The sequence below is a fragment of the Stegostoma tigrinum genome, chromosome 12, assembly GCF_030684315.1.
Source record: "Stegostoma tigrinum isolate sSteTig4 chromosome 12, sSteTig4.hap1, whole genome shotgun sequence".
Taxonomy (NCBI): Eukaryota; Metazoa; Chordata; class Chondrichthyes; order Orectolobiformes; family Stegostomatidae; genus Stegostoma; species Stegostoma tigrinum.
In genome coordinates this window covers 5,915,218-5,928,427 of record NC_081365.1, presented here as the reverse complement: position 1 = coordinate 5,928,427, position 13,210 = coordinate 5,915,218, and the positions used below count along the sequence as shown (strand labels likewise).

At 44.6% G+C, this 13,210-nt stretch overlaps 1 protein-coding gene across 50 annotated transcripts in view; it reads left to right on the top strand.

Moving 5' to 3' along the window:
- The window catches only part of robo2 (roundabout, axon guidance receptor, homolog 2 (Drosophila)), a 1,006,048-nt gene that overhangs the window by 801,608 nt on the left and 191,230 nt on the right, over positions 1–13,210 (top strand). For all 50 annotated transcript variants that reach the window (XM_059650119.1, XM_059650114.1, XM_048540457.2 and 47 more), the window contains one exon: positions 7,434–7,445. In XM_059650119.1, the coding sequence (XP_059506102.1) occupies positions 7,434–7,445 (12 nt within the window). The remainder of the gene's footprint in view (positions 1–7,433; positions 7,446–13,210) is intronic.

Below are 13,210 nucleotides of genomic sequence, written 5' to 3'. Positions count from 1 at the left end.
TCTCACGTTCATGCCCAGAATCTATCTACTCCTCCACTGGGAGGGCGAGGCTATCCAGTTCAGGTTGGAGGTAATTCGTGAGGTTTTGCCACATGAACCTGTGCACTTACATGTTACAGCTGAGCACAGACCTACCCCCAGCCTGCTCAAACCCCAATGTATAAACACAACATGGATCACCAGGCATAATTAACTCAGTGGCCCACTGCTTTAATCAACCAAACAGAAAGCAAAGAGATCCTTCCTTGTCTTGTTGGTAAATCTTGAGCTAATCAATTCTTCATCCTCACCATCTACCAAAACCTCAATCATCAGCAAAGAGTCCAAAGGAAATGAAAGCAAAGCATCATGGTTGTGCTACTTCTGGATGATGATTTTGTTCCTGACATATTGTTTGTTTAACCCTTTAATTCCTGGAGAGTGGTGGGTGACCCTGGTTTTGTTGTCACTCTTGCACTAAAACAGTCTGGGTAGAAAATTAGAATCTTAGCTGCGATGTGCCTCTGATGTGATGTACACTGTGATGCGAATATAGGTCTAACTCTTCCTTTTTCTGTTAATGTTGAGGTGTCAACTGTCAATTTGAATCGGAAATGATTTTCAGTGCTGGGACAGCCATTGCTTGGGGAGACGGTCTGCTGCTTATTGGACCTTAACTCACTGGATTCAAGATGGTGGCTCTCCAGGGAAGCCATTCCATTGGTTCTTGGTCCACGAGAATTGCCAGGGCAGCTGACAGCCCATTCACTGCCTGGCTATGCACCAGCTCTCCTGCACTTTGCAGGCTGGCTACTCCAACTGGAAATGTCGCCACATTTACTCTCTCCTGCCCTTTATCACTCATGCGAATAGGAGTATGCCATTCAGCCCTTCGAGCCTGCTCCATCATTCAATATGATCCTGGCTAATCTTCTAACTCAATCCCCTGCCCCTGCTTTCTGCCCATGCCCTTTGATCCCTATAGTCCCAAGAACTAAAGCTAACTCCTTAAGAATGTTCAGTGTTTTGGCCTCAATCATTTGCTGTGATTGAGAATTCACAGGCTCACCCCGCTATGTGGGTGAAGACATTTCTCATCATCTCAGTCCGAAATAGCCTACTCTGTATTTTTCGACTGTGATCCCTGGTGCTGGACTCCATGGTCATTGGGAACATCCTTCCTGTGTTTGTCCTGGCTAGTCCTGTTAGAATTTTATTAGTTTCTATGAGATTCCCACGCCCCTTCCCCATTCTTCTAAACTCTGGGAAATATAGTCCTAAGCAATCCAGTCTTTGCCGTTCCTTTTTAATTGACTACTAGAAGTGTTCAAAGGAAGTGATAAAATTTTGTTGCACCCTACAGTGAGGTTTTTATGGGTTCTGCTTGTGACAGTATACGGAAGATTAACCGTTTCATACCTGGAGAATCCAGTGTAAACACTGGAAGTTGAAAGCCCGAGGTGTCTATATCACTTTTGACCAACTCAACTTGCTGACTTGGATTATCAAGAATCTGGGAGAGCAGGAACAAAATGAATCATTGATGATAAAATGGTGAAGAACGCTTGCAAGCTGCCTGGCCTGGTGAACAAGGACAGTGCATGCTAAAACTTGGAAGCTGTGCAAAGCCTTTTCACTTGGTTAGGCCTCAGCTGGAGGTGTGTGTCCAGCCCTGAGTACTGTGTTTCAGGCAGGGTGGCGAAGGCCTTGAAGAGGGTCTGCAGGATGGTACCAGGAGTGTTCGATTTCAGTTAGGGAGGAATGCCAGGACCATTGTGATCATTCTCCTCTGTACAGAGAATGTTAAGGGGACATTTTATTGAATTGTTGAAACTTCTTGAGTTGTTTTGGTGGACGAAAGAGGGAGGAACTCTCTCCTTTGGCAAATGGATCAGGAACCAGAGGTTGCAATTTATCATAATTACCAGAGGAGCTAAGGGAGGCTGAGCAGGCATATTTTCATACCAGAGGGTTTTTAAAGTCTGGAACACTCTCAAAGTGTACTCAGGGCAGATTTCAAAGGAATGTTTCAAGGCACTTGGATCGAACTGTTTGGCAGGGTTAAAGGAGAGAATGTTAGGTCTTTGAATGAATGGGACCACTGTTTGAAAGAGCTATCACAGACATGATAGGCTGATGGGGCTCCTTTCTATGAAGTAAGATCCTCTGGCTCAAAAATGGATGGATGGATTGCCAGATGTAGCTCTGCTGACAGTTAGGGAGAGTTCGGGGCCATTCTAACCCCATCAGGAGCAGGCACAGACTATCCCTGAAGCAGCTTAAAAGGGGAAAACGACCAAGCAGCTCAAAATCTTGTGAATTTTAACCAGAAAAAGAATCATTGCTTGCCTGGGATTTTAACAAAGTTCTTAATTGCCCTGGTCTCTAGGGCCTGCAGTTGTGCTTAAAAACTGAGCTATAGATAGCTACAGAAAGTTGGAAGCCAAATTTCAATGCTGACTGATCTCAGCTTGATGTCAGGAGCAAAGGAACAGAAGGAGGCCATTCAACCCCTCAGATAAATTCCACCATTCAGTAAGATCCTGTCTGCTGTGCCATCTAATTCCAGAAATACAGAATACAGATTCCCACACTGTTTCTTTTAGTACGCTGTAGATATTGATCAGGTCACTCCTTTGCCTTCACTTTCAGGAAATACAAACTTATTTTGTGTGATCACAGCTTGTAACTTAACCACTGGAGTGCAGGTCTTCTTCTGGTAAACCTCCAATGTATGGTGGAGGTAATAGTCTAGTGGTATTATCGGTGCGCTGTTAATCCAGAGACCCAGGTAACATTCTGGGGATCTGGGTTCAAATCCTGCCATGGCAGATGGTGGAATATGAATTCAATCAAAGATATTTGGAATTACGAACCTAATGATGTCCATGAATCCATTGTTGATAGTTGGGAAAACCCATCTGGTTCACCAGTGTCCTATAGAGAATGAAACTGCCATCCTTACCTGGTCTGGACTATGCGCCTCTCCAGACCTACAACAATGGGATTGATTCTGAGCTGCCCTCTGGGCAATTAGGGATGGGCAATAAATGCTGTCAAGCCAGTGATGCCCTCATCCTGTTAATGAATGCTTTTAAAAAATTGAAATCGCCTTGGTGCTTTCAGAAGCTCCTTCCATTGGCAGGTTTGTGAAACCACTTCAAGTGTTTGAATAGCATGTGCTCAGTTTGTGAAGAACTCATTTCAGATGGAGGACTCATGTGGGGATTCACATCAAGGCTTCTTTAAAAGCACCTTGCAAACCCACCACCACTTCCATCTAGAAGGACAAGGGCAACAGATACATGGAAACACCACCCTCCTGCAAGTTTCCCTCTAAACACCATCCTGACCTGGAAATATATCATTCATTCCTTCACTGTCACTGAGTCAAAATCCTGGAATTCCCTCCCTAAGGGCATTGTGGGTCAACCTACTGCATGTGGACTGCAGCGTTTCAAGAAGGCAGCTCACTACCACCTTCTCAAGAGGGCAACCAGGGATGGGCTACTCAGTGATGCCCACATCAATGACTCAATAATGTTACTGCATGAGTAATTCTGGGGTCATGGGTGGATATCCCATATTGACATTTGGCAATTGGTGGAGTTTAATTTCCGTTAATTAAAAACTGAAAGATTGAGCAAGCCTCAGCATTGTTCTCCTTATCTGAGGAAGGATGTCCTGGTGATGGAGGGTGTGCAACAAAGGTTTACCAAACTGATTCCTGGGATGGCAGCACTAATGCATGAAGAGAGACTGGATTGGTTAGGGCTATATTCATTGGAGTCTCAAAGAATAAGGGAGGATATGACAGAAACCTATACATTTCCAAAGGATGAGATGGGGACAACACAGGAAGGATGTTCCTAATGACTGGGGAGTGCAGAGCCATGGGTCACCAGTCTAAGGATATGGGGTAAGCCATTTGAGACTGAGATGAGGTGATTTTTTTTCACCCAGAGAGTGGCAACCCTGTGGAATTCGTGCCACACAAAAAACATTTGGGTCCAAAACATTGAATACTTTCAAGAAAATGTTAGATATATGGCAGAACAGGCTTGAAGGGATGAATGGCCTATTTCTGCTCCAGTTTCCGTAATTTCCGCTTCCGAGATGGACAGTCACTGGCTTGCTGCTGAACAGTTTGATAGAAGCTTTGCTGAGTTACCCCCAAGATCCTGAGCATCTCAGAGCAGAAGATAGTGTTGGTGTTGGTCTTTGGAGGCAGGGTGGGGGCTGAAGAAGAGGTGGGTTGTGAATGGAAAAGCATATTGGCCCCTCTTGAGACAAGAGCAGCTCCAAACCGTGATGTGAAACCCTGTGTGGTCAAATGACCTGCCTTGTCTGAGCTCCCATGCACAAACAATGGAATAATGGGTCGTGGCATTAAAGAGTGACCTTGAGATCAGTGCTCCAAAACTGAGTGAGAAGAAAAGGGCAAGAAAAGTGAGTGAGGGTGAGGTCAGTGCCAATCGTTTTTGCTGTGATCTGTTTGATCTCCTGGACTTGTCATGTGAAGAATGCCACATTCATTCTCCAACCGCATCTTTACCTCTTCCATTGAGCTGCTGAGGGAAATCAATGTTTGGATGACCTCTTGAGATTTGAATGACTCAACCTGCATTCCACGCTATGCCCAATCGTCGGGTAATCGAGCCTACATGTTAGCAATCAGTGAGATAGGTCAGCAATTCGTCCAGGAGATTCCATGCGGGGGCTTCCTGAATCCCACATGGATTTACTCCAGCAGATACCTGTCCCCGCCACTGCCTATCCTCAGCTATGTGTTTAACCACCAGGACTGTGAGTTGCGTATGTCACTAATGGAATCATTTCACTTCTTCAGATTGGCTCATCCTCGGTGGGACAGCTGTTTAGGCTGGCTGTTTTATGATAAAATAATCAACTTATTATTTAATATCATTTCAGATTGCTCCTGAATATTCCACATGTTTGTAATTGGCCCTTGCCTTGCCATTGCATTGTCAGAGAGTGATATTTAGTGAACAACCCTCTTTTTGTCCATCTTGCCCCTCCCGTTCCTGATCCTTCTAGAAATTTCCTCCCCTTTGACAATGTTTTACTGTTTGTAAACAATAATTGATGTTTTTCGTGTAGACACTTTCTTGAGGGTCACATCCAGTTCCCTCCAATTCTACTTCAAATGATGGAATCCTGAACTTACAAACAATGTGGAGGTGCTGGTGTTGGACTGGGGCTGGGCTGGGGTCAGAAATCACACCACACCCAGTTATAGTCCAACTAATTGAAAACACACAAGCTGTTTTCAGTAAACCTGTTGGACCATAACTGGGTGTGGTGTGATTTATGACCCCAGCTCTACGTGACTGTTCACGAAATACTCACTTCCCACATTGAGAATCCCTACCGTGCAGCAAGAGGCCATTCAGCCCATCCAGTCTGCACTGATCCTCCGAACAGCATCCCATCCAGACCCAGTCCTATGCCTGTAACACTGCAGTTAGCACGGCCAGTCCACCTAACCTGCATATCTTTGGACTGCGGGTGGAAACCAGAGCACCCGTGGAAACGGGGAGAATGTGCAAACTCCACATGGATGATCCCCTGAGGCTGGAATTGAACACGGATGCTTGGCATTTTGAGGCAGCAATGCTAGCCACTGAGCCACCACTTCGTGCTGGAGCTTGTCAGAGTTTTCTCTTCATCTTGTGAGAAGTGGGCTCCGTTGGCAAGGCCAGCATTTGTTGTCCTTCCCTCATTACCCTTGGAGTGCCATTTCAGAGGATAGTTGAGAGTCAACCACATTGCTAAAGGGTTTTACAACAATCAATGATTATTGAAAAGGTCACTGTGACTGGGAATAGTTTTCTATGTCGACCTTTTATGAACTGAATTCGAATTTCAGTAAACGTTTGAAGGGAAGCAGTGGTAAAGTCACAAGAATTGTTATACAGGTAGCCCACGTTAATGTGCTAGGGCACAGGACCCACAGTGATTTGAATTCAATAACCAATAAAAGTCTGACATTAAAAGCTAGCCTGATGTAACCACTGTCGATTGTTGTTAAACAACTGTCTGGTTCACTAATGCCCTTTAGGAAAGCAAATCTACTGTCCTTACCTCATCTGACCCACATGTGACTCCAGACTCACAGCAATGTGGTTGATTCTTAACTACCCCTGGGTAATTAGAGATAGGCAATAAATGTGAGCCTAGCCAGGTGACACCCTTGTGAACAAAGAATTTTGAAGCCATGTCCCCAGAGCATTATCCAGGTTTCTGAGACACTAGGCCAGTGACAGTCCCACTGGCTTGGAATTTTAGCACAAGGAGATATATCGGCAGATCATCAATTATCCTGGGACTTATGATTAATCAATAGACACAAAGGCAGGAGATGATACAGTTGCAGATGCTGAGAACCAGTAGTTATCAATGTAATGGTAACTGGCAAAAGAAATGATAGCGGAGTAAAAAGACAGTGACACAGCAAGTTGTTGAGATCTGGAATTTGCTTCCAAAGCCTGTGGTGAAGGCAGCTTCCATCCGTGCTTTCAGAAGAAACTTGGATAATGGTTTGAAGACAAAGCATTGCAGGGCAATGGGGACAATTGTTGAATTGCAGAGCCAGCATAGACACAGGGGGCCAAGAGGCCTTTTTCCGTGCCATAGCAATTCCAGGATTCTCTGATATTCCGACTGTCTGAATCTTAATCCCGTTGAGAGATCTTGATTCCCACTGAGGTATTGGATTGAAGGAGGCACATTCTGAATTTTTTTTTCTATCTCCTGAAGCCGATAACAGATCTGCTACATTGAAGATGCAAGATTTGCATGTTTTCCTGATGGGAATTGTGGTTTGTCATCAAATGATTATTTTTGTTCTTTCTGTTTTAAACCCTTTCCTGATACACAGTAGCTGTAATCTTTTACCTCCGATTTGTAGAGATGCATTGACTGCTCTTTATAAATGTGTCATTCACACTCAACTGCTCAGATCTCTGCCAGACCACATTGTCCCTCACTGCCCAGAAAGCAACATTTGAAAATGAGAAAAGGCCTCATTTCTCAGTTCCACCTCCCCGCCTTCTCCTCATCTCCCTCAATCCCATCTACCCTTTTCCTGTCCAAATCGTTCATCCCACCTACCCACCTTCTCCCCTCACCCCTCAAGTCTATCTCCTTACCTTGTCCGCACATCCCTCAATTCCACCTCCCCTCCTTCTCTCCGTGAAACTCAGTAAAATACCTCCAATTCTTTAGTACTGGGAGTACAGACCCGGCAGTGAAGTCTGGCTCCAAGCCTATAGATATCTGAGCCTGTTGAGAGTGTTGATAAAGTTGTCCACCCTGTACATAAACATCAAATGCTTCATTCATTCTAACTTCATGATTTCTCTTTTTTTCCTTAAAAAAAATTATCAAATCCTTTGTCACCTCCACCCACCTCCATTGTGTTGTGTCTCCAGCACACCCTGTCGGTAAGTAGTCACCGTTCCTTTCATATACAGCATGACTGCAAAATGTTCTAAACCGTGTAGATATCGTCCTCATTCTGTTCACCTCCATTGTTTAAGTGTCTTTGGGGGAGGGGGTTATACAGAATGCAAAGTGAGCAGTACACATCGTTGTCAAGAGACATTAAAGCCTAGTTATTGCACTACAGACTGTGTGAATACAATATCTGGAACTTCCCTTTTAAAACAAGCCTCAAAAGCTTGAGTCAGTGAATTCCTCTGACAAATTCATTGATCTCACTTGAAGGTATTTGAAAGAAAATGGATAGATTTGATTTTTTTTCTTCTAGTGTGAAGTATGTGATGGTTCATTGGGTTGCCTGAAGGCACCTGATTTATAATGTGGACCACACACTGAGGCACTTGAGCACAGACCCTCAAATCCTTACACAGACACACATACACCGACTCACACACATTCCCACACCACACTCTTACACCGTCAAGCACACGCATGCGCGCGCGCGCACACACACGCGCACACTCTCTCTCCCTCTCGTAGACACACCCATGCTCACATTCACACACACACACATTCACTCTGCTAGTACTCTCACATAATTGGACTCATTCTGTTACACACCCTGTACATACTCATGCACTCTTACACTTTCACACACTACATGGCACAATGACACTCACTCATATGCTCACGCTCATTATCTTACTCACTCCACTGACTTATTGGTATTCACCCTCTCACACACACACACACACACACACACACACACACATGCACACACACACATACATGCACACATATACAAGCACACACAGACAACACGTGCACACATATACGCATGCACACACAACACACACACACATGCACACACATATATGCATGCATACACAGACACGCACGTACTCACATATATGCATACACACATGCACTTGCACATATACACACACACAAATGCACGTACACACATACACACTACCCACTCACTCTCTTACACCTTCCCTCTGCGCCCTTACACTCACACACATGCACACATGCAAGCAGCCAGCAGAAAAGTTATTCACACACTTAGGCACTCTCTCACACATCCACAAGGCAACAAACATATGCAAACATGAACGCTAGAACACAGAAATATTTTGTTACAATCCCTGTTGATTAATAAAGTAAAAGAATTAAACTTCCAAAACTAGCTCAATTGAAGAAATTGATGTAGCAGGTTTCACTTTTAAGGAGGCGCAATCATTTACTAGCTCCACCTGGGTTCCACAGGTGTGATCAACAGCAGCTTGGGCTCATTCCCACTAGGACGTCTTCACTCAGTTCACAACAGTCTTGATGGTGTAGCTTTATCCTAAATGCCACCCTGGTACACAGTGTGGCTGTCTGTGGTAGAGAAAGCACTCACTCTCCAGCTTTTCCGAACCTCAATTCTGTTCTGACTGGTGACTGATATCTAACCTCTCAGCCTTATGTTACCTTCACAGCTAGCTTCCATTTCCCTGACAACATGAGGCTGACCTCTCAGAAATCTGATGTCCCAGTCAGGAAACCCAACTTACAAACTCTGTCCTCCACAGCAGGGGAGGGTTTGTTGGGTGAATTGGTGCTGGAGGGTGAGGAGGCGAATTTTTTTAAAAGAAAGGCAAGTGTGTTTTGTCACGAACAATGTAGAGTCTGATTGGCGTCTGGTGCGAAGGGGACTTGTGCTTGAAGGAGATATTGTTTTTACTGCCTGCTTCCCTTGCTTCCAATTGCATTGCTGCTGTGTTATTTCTTTCTGCTGGGTAAGGGAAGATAGTGAAAGTAACATAAAGTTCACCTATATTTCCAAATCTCCCTCAGCTCCTAGTGCCACCAAATCAGGGAGATTTTAGACCTACTGTTTAAGGGTATTGGGAGGGGATCGCAGCACAGTATCATAGGAATGGGTTATATTGGTTGGATGCGAACTACAAAAACTTGCATTCACTTAGTGCCTTCAACAATATTAAAAAAAAGCCTCCCCAGCATGTGAGCGGAGTGATAGCAAACAAATTTTGACACTGAACCACATGAGGAGACATAGGACAGATGGCGAAGGTTTGGTCGGTGAGGAAGGTGTTAACTGAACATATATATTTGAAGACGGAGAGATTTGGAGACTGTGGGTTTGAGATCTTGCATATTTGACAGCTGAGAACAAGGGCACTGGTGGTAGAGTGATTAAAATTGGAATGATATGAAGGTCTAGTTTTGGAGGACTAGAGGTTACAGAAGGTTGTGTGTCAGGAGAAGGTCACAGGGAGAGTCAAGGCTGTGACCACAGCCCTATCACATGACAGCACATTGCATCATGAATAGAGAATCCCAAAATAGTTATGGTGGCTGTTATCTGTAATAACTTTCACATGGTTCCCTAAAATGAAAACCATTGTCAAAATTCAGAGCAATGGTTGTCGAGGGATCGAGGTGGCATAGTGAGTACTAAACCCATCAAAGACTTTGGGAAACACGTTCAAAGCCTGTCCAGACTGCAACCATGAAGGGATCAATAAGTAGAAGAGCGAAGGGTCTGTTTCCATGCTGTATGAATCCATGAATGTAAGCAGAACTTGGACATTGACCATTCAATTTGTGTTATACACCTTCCCTGTCCTGAGAGTGTTTGGGGACAGTGTACAGGGATCTTTACTCTGTACCTAACCCTGAGCTGTCCCTGTCCTGGGAGTGTTTGATGGGGACAATGTAGATGAGGCTTTACTTTCAGTTTAAAAGGGTAGAGGAAGCTGTAGTCTGTCTCTGACCCTATGCTGTACCTGTCCTGGGAGTGTTCGAAGGAACAGTACTGAGGGATCTTTGTTCTATATTTGACCTCATGCTGTACCTGTGCTAAAATTGTCCAATGGTGCCAATACAAAGGAAACTTTACTTTCATTTTGAAAGTGTGAAGAATATTTTACTCTGTATCTAACTACTCTACACTTATCTTGATGGGCTTTCTAATCATCGAACAGGATCCCTACAACATGGAAGCAGCCCATTCAGACCATTAGGTCTACACAAACCCTGCAAAGAGCTTCCCACCCAGACACGTCCTATCCCTGTATCTCTACATTGCCCACAGCCAACCCGCTTAGTCTGCACATCCCCGGACACAATGGGCAATTTAGTATGGCCAACCAAACCTGAACACCTTCGGACTGTGGGAGGAAACCAGAGTAACTGGAGAACAACAACTGTCTGAGAGTGTTAAATGTAAGAAAGTTTGATGTTCTGTTAAAATGAGAATGTGTGGACAGTAGATGTTGACCCAAAACTCTGTGCAGCTTTGTTTTCGCGATCTTGTTTCCAAGTTAACCTGAGAAAGCAGGTGGTGGTTCCATCTAATGGCCTTTTAGGGGTCTATGCCTCTGAGAATGCTGCACTCCTTTGGCGCTGACAGTGTGACACCTGGTTTTTGCCTTAAATCTCTGGTGCAGGGCTCAAATCCATAAACTTTTGGCTCAGTGCGAGCCAGCAAACCATGCAGCAAGGTGCTGAGATTCGGGGCTGAGCGGAAAATTCATGTTTCACCTATCGTTTGTATGGTGGACAATGGGTGTCTCAAGAGGAGGAAAGAGATTGCATATCTGTAGCTGCCTTTCCATCATCAGGGTGGTCTGCATGACTTTACAGCCAGCAATGTGGTTTCTAAATGTGGTCAGTGTTTGTATTCTGCCCAGAACAGAATATCATAAAGACAAGTCATGGAGTCATAAGAGGTAGTAAGAACTGCCGATGCCGGAGTCAGAGATAACACACTGTGGAGCTGGATGAACACAGCAGGCCAGGCAGCATCAGAGGAGCAGGAAAGTTGACGTTTTGGGTTGGGACCCTTCTTCAGAAAATGGTCCAACTCCTCCATGTCGACCAGATATCCCAAATAAATCCAGTCCCATTTGCCAGCATTTGGCCCATATCCCTCTAAACCCTTCCTATTCATATACCCATCCAGATGCCTTTTAAATGTTGTAATTGTTCAGCCTTCAGTATTTCCTCTGGCAGCTCATTCCATACACACACCACCCTCTGTGTGAAAAAGTTGGCCCTTAGGTCTCATTTAAATCTTTCCCCTCTCACCTTAAACCTATGCCCCTCTAGTTTTGAACTCCCCTACCCTGGGGAAAAGACCTCGTCTATTTACCCTATCCATGCCCCTCACAATTTTATAAACCTCTATAAGGTCACCTGAATATAACAACGATTTTTTTTTTGTTTTTGTGATGTTGTTTGTGGTAAAGATGTGAGTCAAAACTGCGTGTAGTTTTGATTTTTTTGAAACAGTGTTGTGAAAATTCTCTGCCTGACAATAGAGATGGAGGATCATAGTCCTACTTGAAGAAGGAGGTGGGGTTCCAAGACTGCATTTGCTGTCTACTCTGATCTCTGGAGAGGGACGCAAGCCCAGAGCCCAATGGCAAACAGTGCTGTCTTCCGAGCAATGTTTTGCATCGATGGCATAGCGGGGTGGTTAGTGTTTAAAACCCAGAGCCTTGTGAGGGTGTGCCATATGTAAAAACCAAGTTAATATTGCCCAACTCATTAGCTTGTCACTTTTCACTGCCTGATCCCAGTCAGATACATGGGTGGAGCCACAGATGGTGGGGAGGACTTTGAGGATTGTAAAGAGAATGCCTTCCCACTGTAATTGGTTTAACCCACTGAATAAAACATGATAGGGAAAGGCTTCAAGAAATTATTTCTCTTTTAAAAAAAGTCCTTCTGCCTCTGGCATATGCATTCCATCATGAATTAAATATTGCACTTGATAATCCATTTCCACTGAAGTGTAAACGACTTCAATAAATCATTAAAGCTTCAAATAAAAAAAAAGCCATGCAGCCATTTAAAGAAAAGTCAGAGGTTGAAAGGGACAGTTGTTCTCCTCAATACTGTCCAACATTCCATGTATATAGGTGTTAAAAAGACATCAATTTATACTACAGCCGAGAGATCAAACTCTACTTGTTCCATTAGAGAGTAAGGACTCCCTTCTGTCCTCAGTTGGTAGATTCCAGTCAAGGGCTGCAACAGCTGAAGGACCATTCTGTTAGCCTCAGTCGAGGGATTGGGGCAGAAGGATGGTGAAGGGTGAGGAAGGAGGCTTTCAGTGAGCTAGTTAGAGGGTAGGAGCACACTGGTCAGGCCTTTTCTGCTTCTAACCTATGTGGGAAAGTCCAAAAGCCTCTGAAATATCGACGGGAAGCCAGGATTTGTATGCCAGCTGCAGCTGAATATGACATTCACACAGGATGGTCACTTTGATCAGAAACACAAAGGCAATCTTCCATTGCCCTTGACAACCTCCACCTCGCTCTCTGGATGACTGCACTCCTGCAACTCTGGTCTCTCCCATGTCCTCAACCTTCTTCATGGTCCCGGTGATGGCTGGGCCTTCAGTCACCCAAGCCCTAAACTCTATTCTGTCCTCATACATCTCCTTTAATCCACATCTCTCCTCCTTTAAAACACTCCTTCAAACCTGCCACTTCTGCCAGGCTTCTGGTCACTTTCTTGATCTCTCCTTTAGAGACAAAAAAAAACTGCAGATGCTGGAATCCAAGGTAGACAATAATCTTCCCACCCATTCCCCACCTCCCTTTCTAGCCCAACCTCCTCTCTTCCATTCCACCTTCTAACCCTCCCTTCCAGCCACCAACTGGAAATCCCTCCCATTGACCAACCAGTACCTTCCACCAGTGTCTACCTATCACCACCATTTCACCTATACCTCTCCCCACTTTCTTTA